At 40.4% G+C, this 26,748-nt stretch overlaps 1 protein-coding gene across 4 annotated transcripts in view; it reads left to right on the forward strand.

Moving 5' to 3' along the window:
- ARID5B (AT-rich interaction domain 5B) overlaps positions 1–26,748 on the forward strand; it is a 123,305-nt gene that overhangs the window by 83,180 nt on the left and 13,377 nt on the right. For 3 of the 4 annotated variants that reach the window (XM_034061677.1, XM_005153660.3, XM_031053076.2), the window contains 4 exons: positions 337–449; positions 7,861–8,065; positions 10,397–10,449; positions 18,005–18,102. In XM_034061677.1, coding sequence (XP_033917568.1) covers positions 337–449; positions 7,861–8,065; positions 10,397–10,449; positions 18,005–18,102 — 469 coding nt within the window. The remainder of the gene's footprint in view (positions 1–336; positions 450–7,860; positions 8,066–10,396; positions 10,450–18,004; positions 18,103–26,748) is intronic. The other variant, XM_034061678.1, reaches the window with a different exon arrangement.

A 26,748-nucleotide genomic window follows, 5' to 3' on the forward strand; every position in this document is an offset into this window, starting at 1 on the left:
CAGGCTGATTAATGCAAAGTTACCTATTAATATTCTGGGTTATTCTTTTTTGTACCATGGAGAAATATTTGTGCTTTTTCTCTGATTCCTTCGGAGACCAGTGTTTGACTTTATATTAATTAGCTGGGTGAGAGATTAGCTTTGAGGTATATTCTATAGAAACAGATAGCGTGTCAAGATGTAACTCATGGAGGATGGGAATCTTGTAATAAGCATTTACTGTAGACAGATGTGTACATTTCTGTGATGATTCTAGTGGAATTATTTATTATGCTTTCAGCTGTTTAAAATCTAGTATAAGACAGTGTGCTCAAATTGTTCTCCATTAATTTTCAGCACCAAATCTTAAAGGCAGACCACGCAAAAAGAAGCCTTGCCCACAGAGAAGAGATTCATTAAATGGCATTAAGGATTCCAACAATAATTCTGAAAGCAAAGCTGTTGCCAAGGTAAATCACCTAATAATACTCTTTTCAGCACACTCTTCTTTTTTAGGTACAGCCCTGCCTTTGTTTCCCAGCATGCTGTTTCAAATTTAGAATGTAACTTACTTTCTTCGGGGGATAAATGTTATTTTTTTTCAATAGTTTTATTCTTTACTTTAAATCATGTCTGTGTTCAAAGTTACCAGCAACTATAATCACCTAACAACCTACTGCTATCAGCTCATTGGTAACTGGTAGTGCTTAAGCTTTCTTGGCATCTAGTGTTAGTTTTCACATTCTGTGACACACAAACATAGTTTGTGACAGTATCTTTGAATTAAAAATAAACCTGGGAGCAGCTCACGCTCTTACAATGTACTTCTAAATATAAGTTTGACGATAAACAGGCTGTGAAACAAGAGCCACTTCAGTAATGGTTTCTAAGAAGCACACACAAACGACATTACCCTGATGTTACGATCTCAACCTTTTTAAATTAGATTAGGAAAAAAAAAAAAGATAAAGAAATTCAGTACAAAAGCTTTAAAAAAAATTGGGCCATTTCTTTAATACTTAGTGAGCTGTGTGTTCCAGGGTTTGTTGAATAGTGCATGCTTTTACAGAGTCTTCTGTATGTGCTGCAGTGCTTAGCCCATGTTGAAAGTAAAAATTGGATCATTGATTTGTGTGTATAGGCTTAATCATTTAGATATTTATGGGTTTGCATCTCTTCCTTAAAATATTTTAAAATGGAGTTTCTGTAGTGTAATTTACGTCCTGTTTTCTATGTTGTCTAAGGGACTTTAAATAGGAATTTGGTTTCTTCTTTAAAAAAAATCAGCAGCACAAATGGCTCCTTTCAAGATGATTTAATTTGAAACTAAGATGCAAAGATGGAAAATTACTTAGAGCAATACTTACAGATTTTTATCTGAGGCAGAACTTTGTCAGTGTGATACTTTTGAGCTGAACAGCTGAATAGGTTTGCATAGACTGAATTTTTAGGTAAACTCCTCCCAAATCCATTATTTCAATAAATTAGATAGATATGTATCTGAAAAACGCCTCCATTGTTGTGGCCATCTCTTTAGGAAATACAGTGGATCTCTAGATCCATTTGCCTTGGTATTGTTGTGCGTAGTGAATGTCCTGGGAGATTAGTAGGTTAAAGAGGTCAAGTGGAAGTGTTCTGCTCTCCATTTCTCATAGGAAGGCAAATTAAATTCCACCTCCTCCTCCTCCTCTCTAGGAGTTCAGTTAAAATTGTGCCTTCTGTTGATGACAATAAAAGAGGCTGAAGTTCATGATGAAGCTCTGCCCTTAAGTCACTGTTTCTCTTCTTTTTGTGCCCTATTGTGCTCAGTTGGAGCCTACTATCATATTAAACAGGCATGGTAAAAGGCGATGGAGCCTGGTGTGTTGAGTTGCAGGGTTCTGCCAGATACTATAGAGTTTGCCTGAATGTTTTTGCTCTGTGGAAGAACATGAAAAATCTGTGGTGTGAAAATGTCTCAATTTACCTCAATTTGTCTTTCCCCCAAGCAGTTTTTCATGTTAAAATATTACCAGCAAGCTGCAGCCTGGACTATGTTGTCAAAGCACCCCAGACTGTAGCACAAGTAGTTCTGCCTATTCTGCACCTGATATATAGGTATTAGATAATTAAAAACAACAGTAACACTTCATACCAAATTGTTTATCCTTTCTGTTTATATCTGGGTTCACACTGCAAGTCAAATGGGAGGATATTTCAGATAAGAAGTAATTCCACCTATTTATCTAGTCATACTGTGCTCATCATTGTGCAGATATTAATAGCATTAATTATCTTGGCCAGCTTAATTTCATTATAAATAATAGACATGTTCATGATATAATGTCCTTGCATGTAGTCACACTGACTTTACTGTGGTTCTTCACATCAATCTGTGTCTCAGGGCTTTGGATATACTTTAATAAGAGAACAGTGAATCATAAACTCTCTACAACAGATGCACCGCACTTCATACAAAAGCTGCCTGTTGGATTCTGTGGAAGGAGAAGTGTATTTGGGAAAGGGAATGGAGACTCACCTACTGTCTTCTCACTGAAGGGAACTGTTGGGATGTTAAGTCATCATGTTGGGCTTCACCATCAGTTTTCCTCCTCTGACTTGTGCTGGCAATAGGTCTATGGAGAGCATGTTTGAACACTTCTAGTGTAAACGGGACAAATCCACTTGTGTCAGATGCTGAAGCATTTTGGCAGTGGTCCTGGCCATATTCCTGTTCCGGCTAAAATCCCTTTTGATAAGAATTTGTGCTGCTTTCATCCTTAGATATTGACACCCAGTGTCTGACACCAGCTTCATTTCTCATGGGGCAGGGCAATGGCTCTGATGGAGGTGCAGTGGTTGAAATGACTGACGAAAATGCAAAAAGGGCACTCTGAAGACAGTGAGTTTGAGCCTATCAAGACTAACATGAGCAACATGACTGTAATAACTTGCTGTATTTCATGTTCTCAGCTGCCAATGGCTAGAAAGCTTTATATCTTTTTACAACTTCATTCTCATTAGGCATGCTTACATTGAACCATTAGCAGATCACTTTGTAGGCTTTTACTGTTACCTGACACAGAAGAGTGGTTGAGTAGGAACAGCTATGAGTAAATCTGAGTGTAGGTGGCTTGTTAAAAATAGAGTGATAGCGGGACGGACAGTGTGGTTCTGGATATGCAGGTGATGTCAGGGAAAGTGGATCTGTCTTGTACCACTTACTGCTTTTTATGTCCTTGCTGGTCACTGCATCCATTTTAATGCCTCATGGGGAAGATCCCAGGGGAGATCCCTCCCACACTGGGAATGTAAAAGGCACAAGAATATGCAGCCATCTGCTGAGGCAAGATCAGCTCTCCTGGAGAGGCATATATCAAGCTCTACTCTCCAAACACTCACAGGACTCTGAAGGCTTTCATGCTTCACATGTCATCAGTGCTGGACAGGCTTTTGGGACTTACAGGATCCAGCATGACCCTTGTCATACCTGCTTCATGCTCCCAAACAGTGTTTCCAAAGTGTGCAGAAATGCACTGAAAGATTTTTTTAAAACTGGGTGATCTGACCATTTTGAAGAGCTGAAAGGATTAACGTGTTAAACATGGAAATTGTCCCCACATTAATCTACTTATTACATATCCTAGTGCAAATGCTGAAGTAAATCTTTCACTTCATTTTTACAGCCAGGTCTGGGAAATTTGTTTGAAAGTTGCCAGGATACACTCTTCCTGTGGCCACAGGTGGCCTGACATGCTCTCAGACCTGGAGATGTATTCCAAGCACCTCAGCCATTATCTGATTGAAACTTTAAAATGCAAGTCTATGGTGGTCTGTCTTGAGTGTGACCTCTGCCAGAAGACAAACACATGGGTATACCTCATGAGTGTTCACAGGCCATTTGGTCATGGATCATAACCCTGACAGAACACACAGTAGGAGGTGGTCATATGTTCCCAGTACCTGTATCAGTGCACCCTGGCATATCCATGCCGTGGCACTGGGTGGCCTGTCAGGGCCTTAGTCCTCAGTTTCATGTTGGAGGTGTTACATGGGGGCTACAGTAAAAGAGCTTTAACTCCTCTTACAGAAATTGAACTCTGCCTTTATAATGGAGACGTTCAGACTTTCTGAGCAGAAAAGAGAGCACAGCCAAGCAAAACTCTGCATTCAGGACCTTTCTTCAGATTTTTGCCCTCTAAGAACATTCAAAATTGTGTTCTGAAAGAGAAGGGCATTTTGTGATGCCTGGTGCAAATCATGCAATCGTAGAATTGTTTCGGTTGGAAAGCACCTTAAGATCATCCAGCTCCAACCCCCTGCCATGGGCAGAGATGCCTCACACTAGACCATATTGCCCAAGGCGCTGTCCAGCCTGGCCTTGAACACTGCCAGGGATGGAGCATTTACCACTTCTTTGGGCAACCCATTCCAGTGCCTCACCACCCCCACAGTAAAGAACTTCTTCCTTATATCTAACCTGAACTTCCCATGTTTAAGTTTAAACCCATTACTCCTTGTCCTATTGCTCATCATGTCCTAGTCCATGATGAAGAATCCCTCTCTGGCATCCTCGTTGGCCCCCTTCAGATACTGGAAGGCTGTTATGAGGTCTCCACACAGCCTTCTTCAGGCTGAACAGCCCCAGCTTTCTCAGCCTGTCTTCATACGGGAGGTGCTCCAGTCCCCTGATCATCCTCGTGGCCCTCCTTTGGACTTGTTCCAACAGTTCCATGTCCTTTTTATGTTGAGGACACCAGAACTGCACACAATACTCCAAGTGAGGTCTCACGAGAGCAGAGTAGAGGGGCAGGATCACCTCCTTTGACCTGCTGGTCACACTCCTTTTGATGCAGCCCAGGATACAGTTGCTTTCTGGGCTGCGAACACACACTGAAGCCAACTCATGGTCATTTTCTCATTGACCAACACCCCCAAGTCCTTCTCCTTAGGGCTGCTCTGAATCTCTTCTCTGCCCAACCTGTAGCTGTGCCTGGAATTGCCCTGACCCAGGTGTAGGACCTTGCACTTGTCATGGTTAAACTTCATGAGGTTGGCATCAGCCCACCTCACAAGTGTGTCAGGGTCCCTCTGGATGGCATTCCTTCCCTCCAGCGTATCAACTGAAATACATCTTAGCATTGTTGGCAAACTTGCCAAGGGCGTACTCAATCCCCACTTGTCCGTGTCACCGACAAAGATGTGGAACAGGATCTGGCATTGCTGTTACTGGCTTTGGTACTTTTATGCTGGATTTATGCTAGTGTTACCCAGAATGTCATTTAGCCCTTTTGGTTCTTAGTCATCGGTCATTGCATTCATCCATATCTCCTGTCAGACAGTGGGGAAGTTCCAGAGTGAGGCTTGGGCCTTGAGTGCCAAGCAGGTGAGCATTGCAGCCTTCATCAAAGCTTTGTTGAACCTGACACTGCTTGGAGTCAATCCATTGCATTTTGGCACCCTTTGAATTCCACAGGCACTTTGACCTCACTTCTCTGTACGCTTGAGTGAAGGAGGTTGTGTGTAACACAGGGTATTCTCACTCCTGGTGACTTTTTTAATCTTACTTCTTTGTTTTCTTTTGTCTATTTGGAAGTAACATCCCTTACCATTAGTTTCCTTATACAGCAGTGAGCTCTGATTTTATTTAGCATTCGTGCCTACCGTGTTTTGCAAACATAGTTCTGAATTGTGCAGTTTGGAAAAGAAAACACATTTAAAAGATCGATTGATTGAGTGATTGATTGGCTTTACCTAGCAAATGGGTGACAAAACTGAAAAATTGTTTCCAGTGAATTTGTTCCAAGTTTTAGTTTGCAACAAATTTGCAGCTCAAATTAAAACCCTTAAATTTATTTAAATCATGAGTTCATATTGGGAGTGTTAAACCAGTCTTTGGTATAGCACTGAAAACTATGACAGTGTAATCTAAACTTTATAAGGAGAAGCTGTTAAATAATTTGTGAGGAGCCAAAGTAAAAAAGTCAAGGGATTTTTCTGAGCTGAAAAGTAGATGAGGAAATCCAAAGTTAATTTAATAGGAAAAAAATTCCATTAGCTCTGTGGAGTTTTGCATGAAACCCAGGATCTTTCTAGAACTTTAATCAACAAAGATACCTGTTACTAAAAGGCAGAGCATGGTGTCCCGTGCCATAGGAAGACAATATCTCTTTGAACCATGCAAACAGAGAATATCAAGCAGTAGAGCAGATATACTCTAGCAGCAAGCGATGAATAAAACTCCTGCAGGAAGACCATTTCACAGTCCCTGCTGCATTGCCTGGGAGGTGTGAGCCTGTACCCTGCAGTGACTTAACGGTGAGATTTTTCAGCAGCATTGACTGCCTTGGAAGATTTTGGCCACTTGTCTCCTTTGGTTGGTAGTTGATGTTGCTTTGTCTAACATTCGTGGAAAACTATGGAGGCAGCTAACCTTAAGTCAGTGCTTTCTGCAAAGTTAATACTGTGGAGGAGTAGAAAAGATTTTGCTTTCACTGAGCCCGAAACACACAGTAGCTTTATTGAGAAAAAATAAGCACATCACAGTCTTCGCAATTACATGTTTGTTGTTTGCTTACAATCACTCCTGTAATGCTCTTCATGGTATTACATTAATGCTCTTCATAGCATTACTTCCAAAATGCGAACAGGTTCCCAGGAAGCACTTGGTTTAGAAGTGATAAGAGTGAAGGAGGGTCAATGACTTCCTTGACCAAGAGCTCCTGTCTTGTTCAGCAATATACCTTGCTTTCCAATGCTGTCTTCCTAAAATACCAAATACTGGCTTGTACAGTCTCCCTGCTCCATCTGAGAGCACAAAGGACATGTCTTGGATGGGGTGTGGAGCTGCTAGAAGGCTCTTTGCAGCACTCAAAAGCATTGAAGGAACACTGCAAATGAAAACACCATAACCATCTCCACTACCTTGTATTAGAGGACTTCCAATATTTCATTGGAAATGCATCGGTCTTGGTCATGGACAGCTTTTAAATATCAGTTTGCAAAATTCTGCTCTTTTTTGTTGTTGTTGTATGCATAAATTATGGGAATGCTTGAGTTGTAATTTGCTTGATTCAATGAGAGGATTATCTTCAAGAGGACTGCAGGATTAAGCCAGTCTTGCTGGATAGTTTTCCCATGTTTGAATACTGATGAGGTAAAGTGGTTCCAATTTGTTGACTTCCTGACTGGCATTTGTCTGCTGGGGAGGCCAGTGGGAGACCTGAAGCTCTGGGACTTGTGTGCATTTGGGCTGCTGGTGTCTACCAGTAAAGCTTCGGCTACCAGCCTCTTCCATCTGCTAAATACTTAGGGCTGTGCTTAAGTTTAAGCAGATGCTGAAACCCACTTGACTTAAGTCTGTGCTACAGCAGAACCTCCACTTGTGTGTGCTGAGAGCTCTGCCTGGGTAAGGCCTGCCAAGGTTTGCTTCTATTTTGATGGGCCAAAGGAGGGAAAAATGTGTCATTTTAGAGCTGGCTGCTGAGCGTTCCTGAAAGGGGCTGAGCACCCTCAGCTCCGAGGGTTGTCTATGGGAGTTGACAATGCTCAGTGTCAGTCCTGGAACGAAGGTTATTATTAGACTTGCTAATGGCAAGTGTATGTGAGAGATGGGAGCTGTCTGTGACATAGCGATGTATAGTCATAAAAATTGCAGATCTGGAGAGCATTACCAATGGGTTATAATGATTTAAAGATGTGGCTATTTAAAAATGTTGTGACTAAGATTCAGAACAAGACATTTAGCTCTATAAATAGCTTCCTTTGTTTCCCCTCAAACACAGTTGCGTGGTTTGGCCTTCATTTTTTTTCAACAAACCATTCTGCTAGGAGAGGATATTTATTCCTTAAGTGAAAATTAAAGGTTACCCAGATCTGATATGACATCTTTTCTTTTCCCAGGTAAAATATGAGGCTAAGTCAGCTTTGCCCAAACCCAAGAGTAACAACAGCAACTGTAAAAAAGGCTCAAGTGAGGATAAATCAAAGATTGCCATAGGTGAAGAATGCAGAGCTGATGAGCAGGCTTTCCTTGTGGCTCTTTATAAATATATGAAAGAAAGAAAAACACCAATTGAACGAATACCCTATTTAGGTTTTAAGCAGAGTAAGTATCTTTTTTCTCACTTTCTTGTTGACATTTTAGAATGGTTTGGCTTCTCTGGAGAAAGCATTTGCACACAAAGCCTAATTTAAAGCCTTATGGATGGGGGGACCATGTTTATATCTACACATTTTCCAGTCCAGGCATTTCACTTTTATGCCTAGATTTTCATTTCTTCCTTCTTGGGGTAGTTGCTGCCAGATATTTATAGGTTTAAATCCGCTGATTATGACTAGAAATAGGCATGTCGAAAACTCTCTAGTTTTCTGTTTTGTAAATCTGCAGTGTCTGTAATGCCTTTCTTCTGAGTTAATAATATGACGTATCTTTATTGTGCCCAGATGTTCCTTATGAAGGGACAAATATTAAAGGAAGACATTTAAAGGTGGTCAAGAAAGGCACAAAAGGGATCATATTTTTAAGCCCCAAAATGTGTTTATTGTTAATAAATTACTGACTTTGGAGAATATAAAACCAGACTGTATCTGTTTAATACAGAATGCAGTGTTTAGGATTGCTTTGGCATGTACAGTTTGTAGTGACACAATCTGTAAAGCAATTGTAGGTGGAGAAGATACAGTTGCAAGTAAATTTTACATAAATATTGCAGTGCAGAGCAGAGCTTTCAGAGTTTCCAACAAAAGCTGTAAATGGGGGTATTTTTGCTCCTTATCTATAGATCGAATGATCTATATTTCCTTTATTTCCTTAAAGGGAAAACTTCATGGATTGAAAGATTATTTAGTCTAATTTATCTCCCAGATTAAAACCATGTGTTATTTTGATGAAGAATGTCAAACCTGTATGTTTTACATAACAATTTACATACCTAATAGCAATTGGCACTGATTGCAACAGGCCTCCAGCAGCCATTATAAACTTAAATAACTCCGAATGATTACAGTGTTTGTCTGAAAACTGGCTGCTTGAAATGGAAGTAAAATTAATGTACTATGAACAGCGTTGTTGCATTATGCATTGATTCAGATTAAATCAAGGCCTAAGCAAAGCTCTTGATAGCTTTGAAATAGTACAAGGTTCAGTGAGGCTTTCAGAATATTTTGTGTTGAAGAGAGGATTTCCCCCCTTCCACCCCATTTTATTCTGCACTTGTGCAAGAATGGGGACAGTATAAGCTTGAAAGACAAGCTGAAGTATTATTTCTAAAATGCTCCACCAGGGGTAGGGCTCTCTGCTAATTTTTCACTGAAAAACACTGGACGTTGCCTGACATTCATTACAAATTAGGGGCCTGATCCAGCAAATACTTAAATGCCGAGAGAAAGTATTCAGAGAGAAGTACAAATGTTTGCAGGACAGGGCTTTGTATTTGTCCAGCAAGACTTGTGCAAACATTGCCAGTATAAATAGGTTAGTGGGAAGAGGCAGTATGTACACACAGGAGAATCCCCCTGTGAAGGAAGAGATCCTGTCCTCTGTGGTCTGCAGCATTATTGCTGAGCCTAGCCTGAAGTATTTGTAGTGCATCTATGGGGAATCACTGTTAGTGAAGTTGTGCATACACATTTCATAGATATTAATTTTTCTCCTAGCAATTAAAATAAGATAAAAATAGAAAATAAAATAAATAAAATAAAGACAGCAGCAAGCAGTGCCCCATGCAATAGTGGGCTAGGATGAAAAGCACATCGGAGGGGAAACATTCTTCCAGGAAGTAAGAAGACTTAACACATCTTTTGAATTGAGTTGCCTTTGCTCCTCCAACCCCACAGCCATGGGCAAGGCGCAACCATTCATACCATAATTATTATGGTAATTTTCATTTGTGCTCCCTCTGGGTTCATTCATGCAAGACCTGTTAGAACACAGCTTATTGTTTATTGATTATGGAGGCCATTATCTGAGCTCCAGTAAATAGTGGATATTGTTGTTTAATCAATAGTCTTTCCCTGTTATCCAGTGTGTGGCTCATGCTTGCTTGCTGATGAAATCAGTATTAAACAAATAATTAAAAGCAACATTCTATCCAATGAGTAATTTTTATTATCAAAGTTATGGAAACATGCTACAGTCATTACACCGTGCCTCTTATCAGCAAAGTCAAATGAGCCCATTACTTTTGTCTCAGTGTATTTTTCCAATCCTGTTAAGGAATCTTAAGTGTGTTCTCTCATATGTAATTAAAATTATATATAGTATGGGCTAATATTTACTCTTCAGATTATGTAAATACCTCTTTGGAAAATGTTTCACAGAAGCTTTTTCAAGGACTGTGAGCTTTTTTTCTCTATTTTTTTAATGTTTAATTTTCATTTCTTTGAAATATGTTGGTTAATGCAATGCTTATCTAAATACTTATTGTCCCTCTAACAGTTAACCTTTGGACTATGTTTCAAGCTGCTCAAAAACTGGGAGGATATGAAACAGTAAGTGTTTAAGTAACTTAAATGAAATAATTGTGCAATCTTAACTTTTTCCCTGTTAGAAAAAAATGTGAAAGCAAACAGTCATTTGATGCATTTTAGGCTAGCTGTACACATTGTGGGTTTATTGGACCATTTTTGGAAGCAGTCCCAATTAGTTCCAGGTTTGGCAAAATTGTAAACTTGTCGTAAAAACTACAAGTGGAAAACATATGTAACTCTTCCCTGTCAAGGAAATTAGTTGGGTCTGTAATTTTTTCCCATGTTGAGAAAAGGCTATTATTGTACAACAAGCCAAGATTGCATAAAAGAAATTTCACTTGGCAACATCCCTGACATCTGTTCATGTCTAATATGGGAAATGTATTAAAGGCTTTCAAAAGTAATCAGCATTGTCCATTAAGAAATAGTATGCTGCAGTATCTTCTCTTACTCCAAGTGTAAAAGATCTTTATTAGACAAGGGTCAGTACCACATAAACAGGAAGTTATCAGAGTAATTCAGAAAAGCCTCTGACACTTTTTATCAGCTAACCATATCTGACAAGAGCAGTATATTTTTAGTTCACAAGAAAATTTGATGGCCATGGATTTTACAGCATGTATTTTTAACCAATAAAATATTAGAGCAACAAACTTAGATTAAAATCTTGAAATGGGAAGAAAGAGCTGCATTAATATGGCACATCAAGATGACATCTGTAATAAAAAACAATTGACATAGGAAGATGTCGTCATTGGAAATATTTTCTTTGCACACAATGATCAGATTAAGTCGCTCAGTTCCTGCTGCAGTTGGATGAAAGAAATTATTTTTGCTTTGTTTACGAAGTAATCTAGGACATATCTGTGCTGTAGAGAAATAACAAGGAGAAATGTACTATCAAGAAACTGAAAGTCGTTTGAACCAAAATTCAAAACTCACTGTTTTCCTTCCTTACAATAAAACACATTGTTCTATAAATCAGCAGCCCAGGTTGATTAGCATGGGTGTGGCTGGGATTTCATGAAACATAAAATCTAACATTCTAGACAAAAATCTATACTTGATTTGGCTTTTATTGTTCCTTTATCTTTCATTAATCAGCACATACCATGCTCATGTACAGGGGTGTGTGTAGGTGTGCTCACAGGTATATATGAATGAATAGCTACGCTAGGTAGATTGTTACAGCAATTATGAGCCAACAGTAATTGCTATGAGTTGTAAAGTGCAGTGAAAATGAGGGCTAACATCTTGAATTTGATTCAGAGCACAAGGGAAGGCTGGGAGGGGGAGATTGAGAGTGGCGTGTTCAGAGTGCATAGGGTGGTAGGGGATATTCACAGCAATGTTTCAGGTCTGCTTGAAGGGACCAAGTAGGAAAGCAGGAATGCCAAAGTGGTGACTTCCTGGAGAGAGATGAATTTTAATGCCAGAATGAGAGGGAGAGGGATAGGGATGTATTTAGAAATGCTGGAGAAGGTGAACCTCTGTGCCTGGAGCAGAGCAGGAACAGGATGGTGCATTTGTGAATACGAGGCCAGAGAGCTGGGTCCAGTGGCAGAAACATGAGAGGATTAGAGGGGAAGGATCACATACGTGAGAATGTCATCCAGAGTAGCATCAATCCACCCTTGCCTCAGAGCTCCTGTCCTTTTCTTAGAGACAGACGCTCTCTGTTGTTTAGGGGCATTTGCCACCTCTGATGAAATGTACCAGGGCTGCTTATTTCTTCATAGACAAGAAACTAAGCAATTGCTTGCTGGTCAGTAAATGGCAAGACAAGCTTATCTGACACCCTCTGACACATCTGGGAGCCCAGCTTTAGTTTGAGACTAGCTGAAGTGGTGGGCCTGATACTGTTTTTACGATGTGAATGGCATCTGTGCTCTCTGCAGAAGAGCTGAGGTTGGGAGGACCATTGTGATGTAACTTTAGTTGTGAAGCATGAGATTTCCTGACCTCATTGTCTTCTGTTAGCAATCTCATCCTCAATATTTATCTGCCTTTGCTTTACATTCCTTGAATGTTAAACCAGTAACTGTTGCAATACTTTGACCTGTGCACACCCTGGTTTTATTATTTTATGACCAGTTGATACTCATTGAGTTTGCCAAGCTGTGTTTCTTTGTATATATTTTATCATAGCAAGCATTGCTAAGAGGCTTTTGTGTTTGATTCATGATCCATTTTTCAGCAATACAGTGGATGACTGGGGTGACATGGACCTCAGTATCATTTCCAGAACCTTAGGCAGGTCTGCTTAGATACAGAAATTTTGAATGAGTGCTGTAATTCAATAATGACCAGAATTCACCATTCAGACACACTGTGCCAGTATCTGTTGATAATGCAGGTCAGAGGCTTTCTTGAACTTGTTCTGAGTAATACATGTTTATCTATGGACCCTTCCATCTGACTTGAACAAGTGATTTGTCCGTTATAAGAGCTTCATCATCTTTAACTTGTTTTAAAACTTCAAAAGCTTCTGGTTTTGGCATTGAGGTAGAAATGAGTCTTTTGTCTTGGAAGTATTATAAAGAAAATAATATTTGAAATTAGATATTTGGCTTCAGCGTGTGACAGCTGTTTTACAAACAGGAAACAAAAGACTGGTTAAAATCACATAAGGGTTTCCTAGAGTGGTCAGATGACTAGTTCTTTACTAGTAAGTGTAGAAACCTTCCCAATTAAAGTAGTTGTAAACTTTACAGCCTTGTGTTTGGTAGAACAATGATAGTCAGCCCATTTTCAATTTCATCTTGGCTCTGTCCTCCTTGTCCATGTATAGATGCTTCAATGGAGTTTTAAAAGCCTTTTTGAGAAATGAGCAGACATTATGTACGGTGTTTTCCAGCTTCTGCCTGGTCCTGTTCAGTCCTGTTGGTTAAGGATCTGAAAGTGAATAAAACAGCCAGCGATCGGATTTGAAATGCAGAAAACGACTTTCTTAGCCGTCTTCCTGACTTTCCTTTATTATCATGTATCAGGGGCTGGAATGTATCCAGTGAGGCTTGACAGAGAGTATTACCTATACATATGGGACATACATACAGGATATCTAGTAGTGTCAAGTCATGATTGTGTGTCATATTTAAAGGCTCTCCTGTTGTAGTACTTGCAAGGGTCATTTCTCATCTGTCCATTATCTGTCTGATTACTAATTCTTAGTTAGCTGTCATTTGTAACTGTGAAATGCCATACTCCTATGCACTTCTTGTTGAACATAATACAGGCTTAATAAAAATAGCAATCTGTATAAATTGGTTTAGGTCCTTAACAGATGAATCTGCCTCTTTGGAATTGGTGGGATCATGTTTCTCTTAAACAAAAGATACATGATATCAGCATCTTTGTTACTAATAATAGAGTGCATGGGTAAGCACTGTATAGCAGGACTTCACAGTATGAATGATTTAAAATGTCCCAAATCCCTGGATGAAAAAAAACAATGTCACATTCTAGAGGGCTGAGCTGCAGTGCAATTTAACAACCATTACCTGGAATTTTTTCAGTCAGCCTAAGTCAAGTGAGTATAAGGTTCATAGATGGGAAACTTCCAGGACTTAGGTAAAGAATTGTCCTTGGCAAGTCATGAAGTGGTGATTTTTATTTAGAGCCAAGACAAAAGGAGTGCCTTGGCATGTTTGCAGAAGGCTGCCGTGCTGAGTGGACTCTACCTGGAGATATCTGAGAAAGATAAAGGTTAGAAATAAAATTAGGTGGAATTTAACCTTTGTGTGTAGCAGCTTATTTTTTGTGGAAGGTCAATAGGATCCCATTTAGCTGCTGCTCCTGGAAGCAACAGTAAAGAGCTTTAGTTTTTAAAAATTAATGATTGACATGTACAGCAGTTCTGCATCTGGGCAGACCCAAAGAAACTGATATATCAGTGGAATGCAAAGCTACCTGGGTTTGTTTCATACAGAGCTAATACCCAGAGCTCTGTTTTGAAGTGTTGTGAACATTGGATACCATGACCAGAAAATCCCCCATTATATTTGCAGCAGGAAATAAGCAAGAAGCTTTTTCATGAGGAAGAGAGCGGGGAGCTGGGATTGCAGTACAGAAGACCTTAAGATCTGTCAAAGCAGAAGACATCATTAAAAGCATATGTGTAAACAGTCCTGTAATAGATAAGATCATTGCTTTAATTTGGTTGTTCTTGAGTACCAGTCACTGTCTAATACTGTGCCTATAGGAACTAGATCAGATCTTCTGTCAGATCCGTGGGTAGAGCAGTCTTTTGCTTAACTCCAAATTCTATTGATTGGGAAAGATGTCATGGAGATTTTTGAAGTTCCTGGCTTCCAATGGGCCCAGCTCTATAACAGTGAAGCTATAGGTTGGAGCAAATTTTGGGAGGGGTCTGGAAACCGGAAGACTACTTTAAAACTAAAGCCATCATCAGAATCTGAAGCTGTCAGAGATGAGACTGGCCTGTGCAATTGCCTTGATTAATGTGTGAGCTGCACTTTCAGAAATGTGGCAGGCACTGAAGGGATGTGTATACTGGTAGGAGTAGGGAAAATGAATTGGAGAACTAAAGCAGCAAAGGTTCTTTGTCTTCTGTATGGTTTCTGCTGGAGCAGGTCAGCTTACATCAGAAAACTGAATTAATCAAAAGTGTGAAATGAAAGTGGTGAGGACATTTGTCAAAGCTTTTGCGAGATCTTAGTTGTCTTACACCACTACAGCTCCATACCCTTAAAAGAAACAACACTTTGCTTCTGAATATTCACTGCCCAGACAGCTAAAGTATATTACTATTTTCTTACCTTTTGTTACTTGCCTTTCTGTTCCTCATGTGGCTTGGTCATAAACATAGTACTAACAAGGAGCACATATGAGCCCTTTCAGTTACAATCACTGTGTAAGAGAGCCAAGACTGGCATTTTTGGTAGGAACAGTAACCATAAGCAGAGCACTGCCAAACACTGCCCTTTCCTGGGTCTTCAGAAAGTTCTTCATCACTGTGGTGGCTGGGACAGCCCTGTATAAGAGAAGAAAGCAGTCCTCAATTTGGATGTGGCCAGCGTGAGCATCCAGCTTGAGGATGACAACTGAGAAGTTTCCATAGTGCTGCATTTTGCTCAGATTATTTAAGAATGTAATTTACCAGTTACTTTAGTCCACTGAAGTTTATTAAGCATAAAAAATAAAACATCCCAGAGCAGAGGAAAACTCAACCTCAGGCTTTGCTGAGTTAAGAATAACAATAATTTCAGGGAACGTCAAATTTAAGCTCAGGTCTGTATGTGGGAGGACACAGCTCTGCTTATTACCAAGGGGTTCTGGTCCCTTGTAGAGGCAGAATTGGATAAAACTGGGCAAATGTTTGTGAAAATGCTATTATTCTAAGCAGCACAGAGGAAAGAAACACCAAAAATTATGCAAGGATCTCAAAGGGATTCACTTTTCCTGTTGATTGTGTTTACTGGTGTCCCAGCTTGAGGATTGACTCTTGAGTCAGCTCATAGTTAATGCGACTTGGACTCTGAGGTTTACATTTTACTGTTGAAAATAGAGACCATGCTTCTTAGTCACATTGGGATGTTTAAAAAGGGGACTCGTAGTAGTCCTCTTGCTGACTAATCCTTTACTTTCACGTATAGCTTCTGCACAGCATCACTGTACTTAGCCAAAGCATCAGGTTCTGGCCCACAGCCTTGCAAGCCAGCCAGGCTGTGCTTGCCAGAGGGCCAGAGCATAGAGCCCAAATCAGCTTTGTGCATCTTTGTTCCCCTGGTCTGCAAAGCTGCCAGAGACTTGATTTAGTATAAAACTGCTTGCAGCAGTCCTCTGGGTATCTGAGCTACATGAAGGTAATGGTTGTCTAGCCATGCCTCCGCCCTTTGCCTGTCCGGATAAGTGTGGGAGGCAGGACCAGGAGTAGCTTCACATCCAGGCATTCCTCCACAGCATAGTAGTTGGTCCAGCTTTTTTTGACCTTTCAGGTTGTAGAAGATATATCTGTTCATATTCTCAGAAGGTGATGTTCTTTATGTTTCATTCATTAGGACTCCAGTTCTTCAAGACTTTTAGCAGTAATAATAGGTAGAAGTGTGGGTAGTCTAGGGAAGAGACTGCATAAGAACTTACACAAAATAGACTTAAAATTAACCTGATCCTCAGATGAGTGTTCGTGTGTGAATAATTACTGTGTGCAGGATTTATCCTTGAATTGCAGTCCCTCTGTTGTGCCTGTTGTCTTTGGGTTGGTTACAGAAGACAGAATTAGTGCATGCAGTTATTCAGTAATGCAGTCCATTTTGCTTTAAATAAGGTTTAAGATAAAATACTTTTTTTTTTAATCTATAGGTGCAAAATACGTAAAGGCGTGCTAATAGTGCATTGGAGATGGTGATGTTTACTAAGGAGAACTGTATAAACAATAAACTTGAAGAAATCATAACATTATCAAATGATAAGTCTCCAGCCATGCTTTTGGCTTTGGAGAATAATTTCTGCAAAGAAAGGGTTTTCCATTTATATTGAGCAAAAAAGAAATGCCTCATACCCTGTAATATTTAATGATGGTAGCTATCTCCTCTTGTTTAGATTAAAATTACAGGCCTCAGATTGCAAGTTGTAATATTTGTTTTCTCCTGATTGCTGCCTTTAGCTCCTCAGTAAACGCCATTGACTGCTCTGTGGGTAACTCAGAAGAAGCCTCCGGGGCTGAATATATTAAAATCCACAGCATTCCACAGAAAATGACAAAATTCTCCCCAAATTACCCCCACAATTTTCCACTGGCCTTCTTTATGAGCTGCAGGCAAAAGAGGGTGATCTGTTGCGCTTGTCTTATTCCTGTTTTTCTTCCTGTTTTAAATATAGCAAAATATATAAAATAATGAAGTGGTATTCAGAAACAATTCTTTTGCCAGGTCTTCCATCTGTTATTCTGTATAATCCTAATTTCTGTACAGAAAAAACAGAACCATGGTATGCAACTCAATATGTTACGAGATGTTTATTTTCATCAGCGTGGTCCAATAAAGTACATAGCTCAAAATATTAACATTGGAGTATGTTTTCATTATTATTTGATCTATATATTTTACTGACATAAATGGATAAAAATAAACAGCTTGTAACATATAGAGTTACGGACTATGCTTTTGTGGATTTACAGAATTCTGTGGTGGATTTGGGTTTTGCAGCAGATTTATTTTCTCTAATTCAGTTAAAATAACTATGTAATCATTATTTGTGCTGAGTATGGTTTGAGGTTCATTTTCATAATTCACCATGGGATTTGTCTGCATAACTTCTGATGGTTAATGACCCTGTATTGATTGAGATTCCCTTTTGTGAGGCTGCATTGCTTGTGACTTGGTAATGAATCAGTCAGAACACTCCATTTTAGAGAGAAAGAAAATAGACAGAGTGCTAACTTACAAAAAAAAAGACACCCAAAGCTCTGTGTACTCTATATATTCTGTAGGGACTTTTATAGTGCTTGTAGTACATGCTGTTCTGAAAGTGTCACACATGCATTTGTTGTTGTGAACTCAAACGCTGTAGAATCTGTAAAGATGCAAGATTAAATTTTCCATTGCCATTTTTACAGATAACAGCCCGTCGACAATGGAAACATATTTATGATGAATTAGGTGGTAACCCTGGAAGCACAAGTGCTGCTACATGTACTCGCAGACATTATGAAAGGTAAGATAACAAATCTGAAATGCTTGTTTAATAATGTAAAAATTAATTTGGAGAGCTTTCAAAGCATTTTATAAAGAATTAGAGAAAGAGAGAGAGAGTGAGGCTCCTTAAAGATATAGTTAATATTCTCCCAACAGTTTAGTCAGATAATCCATTGTAATTTAAACCAAAGTGTATGTCTCCAGCAACTAAATAAATAAAACGAGCATCTGATTTTTCTTTAGTACATATCTTAATTTTTACAACAGCTTTCCAGTTAAAGAAGCTGAAAAATTGAGCAAAACATACTCAAGGAATAATAAAAAACGACAGCTAATTGATGCAAACACTTGTCTTCTGTCATATTTGAGGAATACCAATTAAGCAGATTGTGGTTGTGATCAAAATAATGGGGTGGCCCACAATGCAGGGTGTTGTTAATGTTGTAGGTCATGCAGAGCGTTGCATTTCTCTTCTTCATTGCATTCCTTCTCTCCTCCCTGCCTGCAAGCTGCTGCCAAACGCTCTTTCTCTGCAGCCATTGTTGCTGGTCAGAACTGTTGATTTCTTATTCTTCCCATGTAGATAATAACTTCCAGGGCTTGTGAAGCCAGCACACATTGAATAAAATACTGGAGCTGGAATGTTATTTTGGTTTGATATGGTTTTTAGAAACAGCTCTCCCCCTCCCTTTTTTCCCTTCTTTTTTTTTCTTTTTTTTTTCTTTTTTTAATTTAGGCAAGCAAATGTTAGTAAAAGCTCTCCAATTTCAGGCTCAGATAAGGAAAGTTCAGGCTTTTGTTCGTTGGTCATAAACAAGTTACTTTGCTGGGGTCAGGAAGAGATTTCGTTTGCCTGTGCACAAGGTGGCACAGCAGAGCTGAGCTCAGTGGGCAATTGTTCACCTTCTTTTAATGCCTTCTGCCTTGCTAATGGAGGGGAAGGTTGATCACCCTCACTTAGAGGAGATATCTCCAACATAAGAGCTTGGGTGTGCAAATAAGTTGCATGTAATGACACCATGTAAGTTAGAGTTAGAAGCTTTCTGGAGATCAAGCCAAGCAGCAGGGCAAATTGAGTGAGTTGCTGTACATGTCAAACAGGGCTTTTCCCTGCCTTTGTGTTGCAGAAAAATGTTATGGATTGTTTTAATTGACTCATCAGATTGTACATATTCGGCTCTTCCCCTCCATCATTACAGCCTGAGAATCTCAGGGCTTCCTCTTGCACCCAAGCCAGCTGATGGGTTTCCAACTGGCAGTCTGGGTCTTCCCTCACCAGATGTGCTTTGTAGGATGCTGTTTATTTGACAGAGAAGTCTCAGGCATTCATGAGAGTTAGGTCTCTGCAGGCTTAGGTCAGAGAGGGAGCAAACATTGCTGGGCTCTGTGTTGAAATCCTAGAGTCACTGAGAGACCACATCTCTTGTAGTTTTGGAAAAATAAGTGAGCCATTCACAAATACTCCATGAACCCCTGTCTCTTTCTTCTGCTTTCATGAGAGTGGTTTGGTTTTTTTACATGCAAAACCCTTCAATTGTACTCCTCTTTGATGCATTGAGACTTGTCCATGTGACTTACTCAGCAGTTACTCAGGGGTATGCTACATGCTATGAAGTGCCACAAAGCCCAAGAAAACCTGAGAAGATTCATGATGCCTTCAAAATGGAAAAGCCTTTCCAGGCTACCCAAAAGCGATTCTGCTTGCCTTGAGCCAGTCTGAGGAAAGAGTCTTTTAGTTTATGGTTGGATGGGTCTTAGCACACCAAAGAGCTCAAATCTGAGTTCTCGGATGCCAGTCTATTGTGTAGTTCTAGGTTAAGTCTGATACAAGGCAGCACCTATTTTCCAGTTCTCTGGCAGGCTATGGAAAGATGGCATTTGGAGAAAGTCTTGAAGGATTTCTGGGTCAGCCCTGAGCTTACCTAAAATACACTTTACCAAATCTGGTCTGAAAACCAAGACAACTATACAAAATAAACCTCAGTGACTGGTCCAATCTCTAGATTTCTCGTGTTAGACACTTCTTTTTTTCCACCATAGGAAAGCTGTATTAAGCCTCAGACTTGGAAAAAAGTAAATGAAATTGTCATGGTTTGTTTCAGCTGGTAATTCTAACTACAGCACCTGTAAATGTAAAGCTCATTTGTAGCCAAAGTGCTCAGATGACATTTAATCTAAAACTAGAACTGCAGTGCAGGAATACACGTTCATGATTTAGGACATGCATTTTCTAACTTGAAGGTGAGCTGTAAAGCTAAACTGGAAATTGAATTAAGCTGGGAAGTAAATGTTGAATAAACCTCATGATTTTTCCTTTCTGAATCCCACTGGCCTTTCCTTGCTTACTGGAGGCATAACAGACAGTACCCTGACTTCACTGATCCTCTTGGTGTTTACCTTAGCTGTGCCATTCATCTCTACAACTAGATCTCAAGGGCATCCATGGTGTGCTAACTAGCTGTCTTCCAAGATGACAGAGAAGCTTCTAGCTGTTTGCACCAGCGTTAACATAGCAAGGCTGTTCAGGTGTCAGAGACCTTTCAGTGAGATACTTAGGATGCTGAGGCACATATGTCCCATTCAGGTACTGCATCCCACCTTCCTGCCCTCTCCAGGTTCCCCTCTGCAAGGTGAAGTTTAACAATACAACTTCTAAGGACAAAAAGGAGGGTAAAAAAAATAAAAAAAAAAAAGGAGAAAAGAAAAAAGAAAAAGGAAAAAAAGAAAAATAAATCAAGAGGACGGAATTTGCTCTGTGGCAAACCCCAAGAAATGTTGTTTTTCTCAAAAGGTGCTTATAACCCCTAAAAAGCCAGCATGTTGCTGCAGATCCATGGTACCAAGGACGGCAAAAGCTGAAACAACGCCAGATTTAAAGGCTGTGGGGAATGCTTTGCTCCCCTCTCCGCGCCACTCTGTCTGGCAGGGGTTGTAGTGGTTGCTACTGCTGTGTTATAGGTAGGCAGAGTCCTTCAGTCAGTGTGGTGTTTGCTTCGTTTCCCTGGTAAAAGAGAAAAAAAGATTTTGTGTGCATTATCAACTGATTCATTTTTCATGTAGTACGGTTTGTGTTTCCAGTAACTGGTTTCATTTTAAAACAAGGCGAGCCTGCCAGTGTTTCAGTAAGTGTTATTTGTATATTAGTTAGACAACTTTTGTTTTATTAATGAGTATAATAATGAAAGTGCAGGTTGCTGAGTAGAAGCAATGGGTGTTTTTATTTAAAGCTTAGCAGGCGTCGTATAATGCCAATGAATGCGTTATTGTCACTGTAGGCATGGCTGGTCTGAACCTGCCTCTGATTGGGTTATTCCAAATAGGCCCAAGCACTTCATAAAAATGTCTTTGTCAGCCTAGTTTTCCCTCCAAACCTATTCATCTCTGTCAGTTTTTAATATTAGTACCAGGCTCTTGGCTATAGTCCATTAGTACTGTACTTAATTGCTCATGTTACAGATGATTACCAATATAAAAAGCATTAATGTTTTCCCATCGTTGCTCTGTACACAACTCAAGACTGTACAGAGCTTATGAGTTGTTGTTTAGTCGTTACTTTCTTCATTTGTGTTCCTTTAATGCACTTACCTTGTATGATCACAGAAAAGTAGAGGCGTATGTGGTTGTTATTGACTGATTCAGCCTGAACCTTTCCTGTGAAACTCTTACAGCCCTTGTCAGTACCCTACATCTTTCTCTCTCTTACCAAGAAACCCTCAGAAACGGCTACTTTTCTGCGAAGCACTCTTCTCCATTCTGCCTTCCCCTAATAATGCAGATGTGGTTTTCACATACAGGGTTTGAGGTTTCTTTTGCTTTTACACAAAACACTTGATCACAGCTTTAATTTTCCAGTGTGAAAGATAGGCTGTATTTCCTCAGTGCTCATGACATTGTTAGGGATTTCTCATAAATATTACACTACCACCACCTCCAAAAAAAAAAAAAAAAACCCAAACCAAAAAAAACCAGCATCCTATTTTGCAAGGTATATAAAGGTCCCAATAAAATGCATTGAACAAATATTTCAAGCAGTTGCCTTTTTCTGCATCCAAGTATAGCTGTGATTCATTTTGGCTTCCTCCAAAGCAAGCCTTGAGCACAAGCTATGCACAGCCATGCAGGGGACGGGGAACTGTGATGTGCAGTGGCACACAGTAACTCCTCAGCTTCTTTGGTGGACAGACATGTTGATGTTCGAAGACGTCATGGCAGGCAGCTGGACAATGCCATAGAGCAATAGCCCTCCTGGCTTCTACAAGTGTTGCAGGGAACCTGGGTCACTTAGGGTCTCCAGCAGGGACGGACCCAGAGCATCCCACTGGCTGTCCTGCTCTTCAGCAGTGTATCTCATATCCTGACCCTCAAGAATCACTAATGCCTTGAAAACCAGATAGTCCTGGTCAAACTCATCTGGAGAGGTGTTTGCCAGGCTTTATACTCTCATCAAATTCTGGCAGCCAAGTGGGAAATAGTTTTGCAGAGCTATGACCACATGGGATTTGATGAGGAGCAGATAGGTGAGATGGGTGCCCAGAGCATGCCATGGTTCTTCACAATCCAGCAGGTTGTCTGGGCCCTGGGTTTTGGACACAGACCTGCAGAGGGTTTTTCTCTGGCTGTGAATGTGGCCCCTGGGCACTTGCAGAGCACCCTGCACATCTCTGTTGCCAGGGGACTAAATGCCAGGAGGTACAATGTCTTGTACGGTTCAGAGCCAGTTCTACCATTTTTCTGTCTAAATCACTCACACAAATGCTATATATTATCAGAAACACAAGGCAGGTCAAAAATAAGTCCCTTATATGGTTTCCCTTTAACAGCCGTTAAGTTTCTCTACCCTAAGGATATTGTGCAGCAATTCAATATGCGAGAGCCCCATGTTCCATGCAAATGCTGTTCGGTTTTGTTAAAGCATTTGAATAACTTTGGTAACATGTAAGCATTTCAGTGGAGTTTTGTAGCAGCCAGTCTTTTAGAGGGGAAAAAAAAAAAGTAGGAGTCTAGTATAGCATCTACATGAAAATGTTCACAATTATCTTTTAATACACATCATAATTAATATAAGGTTTTGATTTACACTGTTCAGCGTGAAAACATCCTCAGGCAAAAATTAATCAAACGTTATGTCATGCTGTAAACTACAGCTCGTTCTTTGTTTGACCCAAAGAAAAACTTGCCAAGCAGCAGTTTTTTCTTGTCATACTAACTGGGTTGTTTTATTTTCGTCTTCACCCCACTTTCCTGCCCCCCTCCCACATCAGCTAGTCCCAGAAAACTTTGCAAGTTGCAAATTGTCTCAATAGTTTTCCATCAAGCATGAATTTAAGCCTTGAGATAGATGAGGTGTCTCAGTTCTCTCTTTCTTTTCCTGGGTTTTTGGTTGGGTTTTTCTTTTTTTTTCCTTTTTGATAAATAACAAGAGGTTTCTACTTATGATTTTCTGCCCTCAGGGCTTTATCATTAAGATTAAATAACTGTACTCTCAAGCATACCACTGAACAAACATCTTTTCAATTATGTGAGTAACAGATGCTTTAACAAAGGAACTATTGAAAATTCAGAAGGCTTCCCCCCTCCCCAAAATTTAAAAAGTATCAGATGACAGAGGAATGTAATTGTTTACCATTAAAACTGTCCATTCAAAACATATGAAAACACACTTTTATTTCAAAATTTCTGTGTTTTTAGTCTCAAGAGACTTACTGGCCAGCACTGGAGTCCTTGGCTGCAAGAGTGCTAGACAGTTGGGCACTGCCTTGGATCTCTCTCCTCACAGGGAATTGTTTTCCCCATCACGTCTTTCTCTCCACCCAGGAGTTTGTCCTATGAGAATTGGGTAATGCTTTGTGCTACCCAGTGCTCCTGTGGATGGGTTGTCACCCAAGCAGAGGGAAACTTCCCAGACATGCCTGCCATACATACGCACATCAACATGGTCTGGGTGCTGAGGCTCTGCAGTGTGCTTGTGGCTGGCCAACATGAGGTAAAGTGTGTCTCATATGGTAACCTCATTTCTTGACATCCAGGAGTAGGGACAAGAGCCTTTTCCTTGCTGGGAGTTGAGTTGCCCCAAGAGTGTGCTGTGTGATGGGAGATGTGCAATTCTCCTTCGCAGGAGCAGCAGCAGAGATGGAGAGCAAAATCCCCCTGATTCCCTTCAGATTCCCCAGGTCTTCTGGGAATCTCCACCTTATACTGTACTTACACTGTTCTGTTAGCAGAACTTTGCTAACATGGCAGGGGTTGCCTGTCGTTTGTTCAGCCTTATGCAATGGAAATGTGGCCTAGAGCTCTTAGAGGAGGGTCAACAGGATTTTGGAGTTCCTGCATCCCGTAGGCTATGCAAAACAGCATCTATAAGTTTTCCTGAGCATAGGGACCAAGCATTTCAGGGACTATATGGACTTTCCAAACAAAATGTGTGTCTGTGTTTAGATGTAGAAATGGTGACTGTGGCCAAAACAGAGGCTTATAGCAATTCTAATAGAGTGACCTGGGGAAGCCATTCTGCCTTTGTCACCTTTGAATCTTTCCCATGCAGTAAATCTGCACCAAAGGCAAAAGACTAGGGTTGTTCATTTCCCCCTGCTGAGCTATAGGATTGAGAGAGTGCCTGAGCTTCCCTTGCCTGCTATGCAGCTAAATCAACAGCTGTGTTTGTAATGTCACTAATTTCCAGTTTACTTAAAACAAAGTGTCTTTGAATTCTTTTACAGCACTGCAGTTCCCACCTTTCGGCAGTGAGCCATTCTCATTACCCACCAGCACTCCCAGTGGGCTGTGAGGAAAGTTGTTGATGAAAGGATGAAAGAGCCATTTCTTTAAGGAAGGAAAGTTATTTGGGAAGAAAATTGAACTCAAACATTTTTTGTCTTTGCTGATAAAATACATGCCAGTTTTATACTTCAGACAAATTGAAATAAACCCATTGCTATTGTGTTCTGCACAAAAGCACGAGGCTTGCTTTCGTAACCCCTGGATTGTACAATGAGGTCCAGAGAGGTCAGGCTTGAGGAGCACACTGCTTGATTTCCTGAATGTATTTTATGATTTATAAGTCTGAGACCTTAGAGTATGGGTTATTCCTCTCCCCTCTTCTCTGACGAGAATTTGTCCATGCCCATGAAGAACTGCTTCATGGTCCAGGCCATCCCTACCAGCTGATTGCTGTTGAAGGTGGCTTGTTTGCCTTGCTCATGCTGAGAGCACTGCTTCAAGATTTCTGCCTTTTGAAGAGCATCAGGGTAAAAAAGATAAAACTTCTCTTGGCATCAGAGCTCAGGCATTCCTGCTGTTCCCTTAAAACAACCGAATGCTTACACACTGAGTTTCCAGGGAACAAGAATCAGGTTTCTGTCACTAAGGTTATCGATACGGGCCCCTTTGCTCTGTGGGGGCTGTTGCTGGAGCTGCCCCAGCTCGGCAGCCACTCATCCCAACCCTGCACTAGGACCCTCTGGCTGCAGGGGGTGCAGGCATTTCTGCCCAGCTACTGTGAGGACCTATTGAAACAGACGGTTGCCCTATTAAACCAGGCAGACCAGCTGTCCCTTCCCCAACTCCAGCAGTGCCTTCAGAAGAAGGAGGAAGAGCCACTGTGGCATAATGTGCCCAGGAGGGAAGTGTTTTCCGAACTCCTACCAGTAAAGAGATTTATTGCCCATCCCTTTTCACTGTTTTTGAAACTCTAAGAGCTTAATGTTCTCATGATTTACATTAGCATCTAATCCTTGCATAATCTCACTAATCCCTTGGCCCCAAGATATCCATTGGCAGTGAGTTCCATGGGTTAACTGGTTGCTATATTCATTTGGTGGAGCAGATTTAAATCTTTTTTCCATTCCCGTTGCAATCAACCTTCTTAACCTTCTGGCCAAGCATGGGAATGGGTCGGCATCTCCCAGGGAATGAGCTTCGGTATTTTAAGTTCTTCCAAGATTATTCTTGTGGCTGAGAGGCTTCATTGCACACTGTTTCGTGTTGGAACCCTTGAGAAATCAAGATGATGTCAATGGGAGACGTACTGGAATATTTTATTTTGCCAGAAGGAAAACAAAAATAAACACCAAAACAAGCGATATAAAGATTAATATAGGGATTGTGCTGAACTGCCTCCTTCCCTCCTTTACCCTGTGTGTCCTGGGCATATGGTTCCTCCCCAGCCTGAAAGCCCCGTCATATCCATACACAGTGGGGAGAATTAAAGAGGAAACTGGCAGCCTTAAAATTTAATTTCCTTCCTGTTTCTGGGCTGGTCAGATCCTTTGCATTATTGTAACTACTTTTTTTATCATGTCTATATATAGATGTGCTCTCATGTGTCCCGTGAAGCAGAGTCTGGCCAAAAGAGTCATTCATTCTGCATAATCAATACATGAAAATGTCGTGGTTACTGGCACAGATGAGATCTTGTATTGTTAGTTCTGTAGCTGGGAAAAAAACATGTTGACTAAGAAAGATTAAGGGTGTTTTTTCTTTTTATGAAACGCTGCTGATGAAGCCACGTTTGATATACTGTGAAATGCATTTCTCTAATGTGAAATTCCTGCTTTTTGTTGGGAGAGAGATGCAATCCCTGGAGGATTTTCGAATTTGTAAATATAAAATTATCTGCTTCAGTGTTTTTTAAAAAAAGATTGGCAGAAAGCCAGATTACTTACATTAC

This window comes from Melopsittacus undulatus, chromosome 4 (genome assembly GCF_012275295.1).
Source record: "Melopsittacus undulatus isolate bMelUnd1 chromosome 4, bMelUnd1.mat.Z, whole genome shotgun sequence".
Classification (NCBI taxonomy): Eukaryota; Metazoa; Chordata; class Aves; order Psittaciformes; family Psittaculidae; genus Melopsittacus; species Melopsittacus undulatus.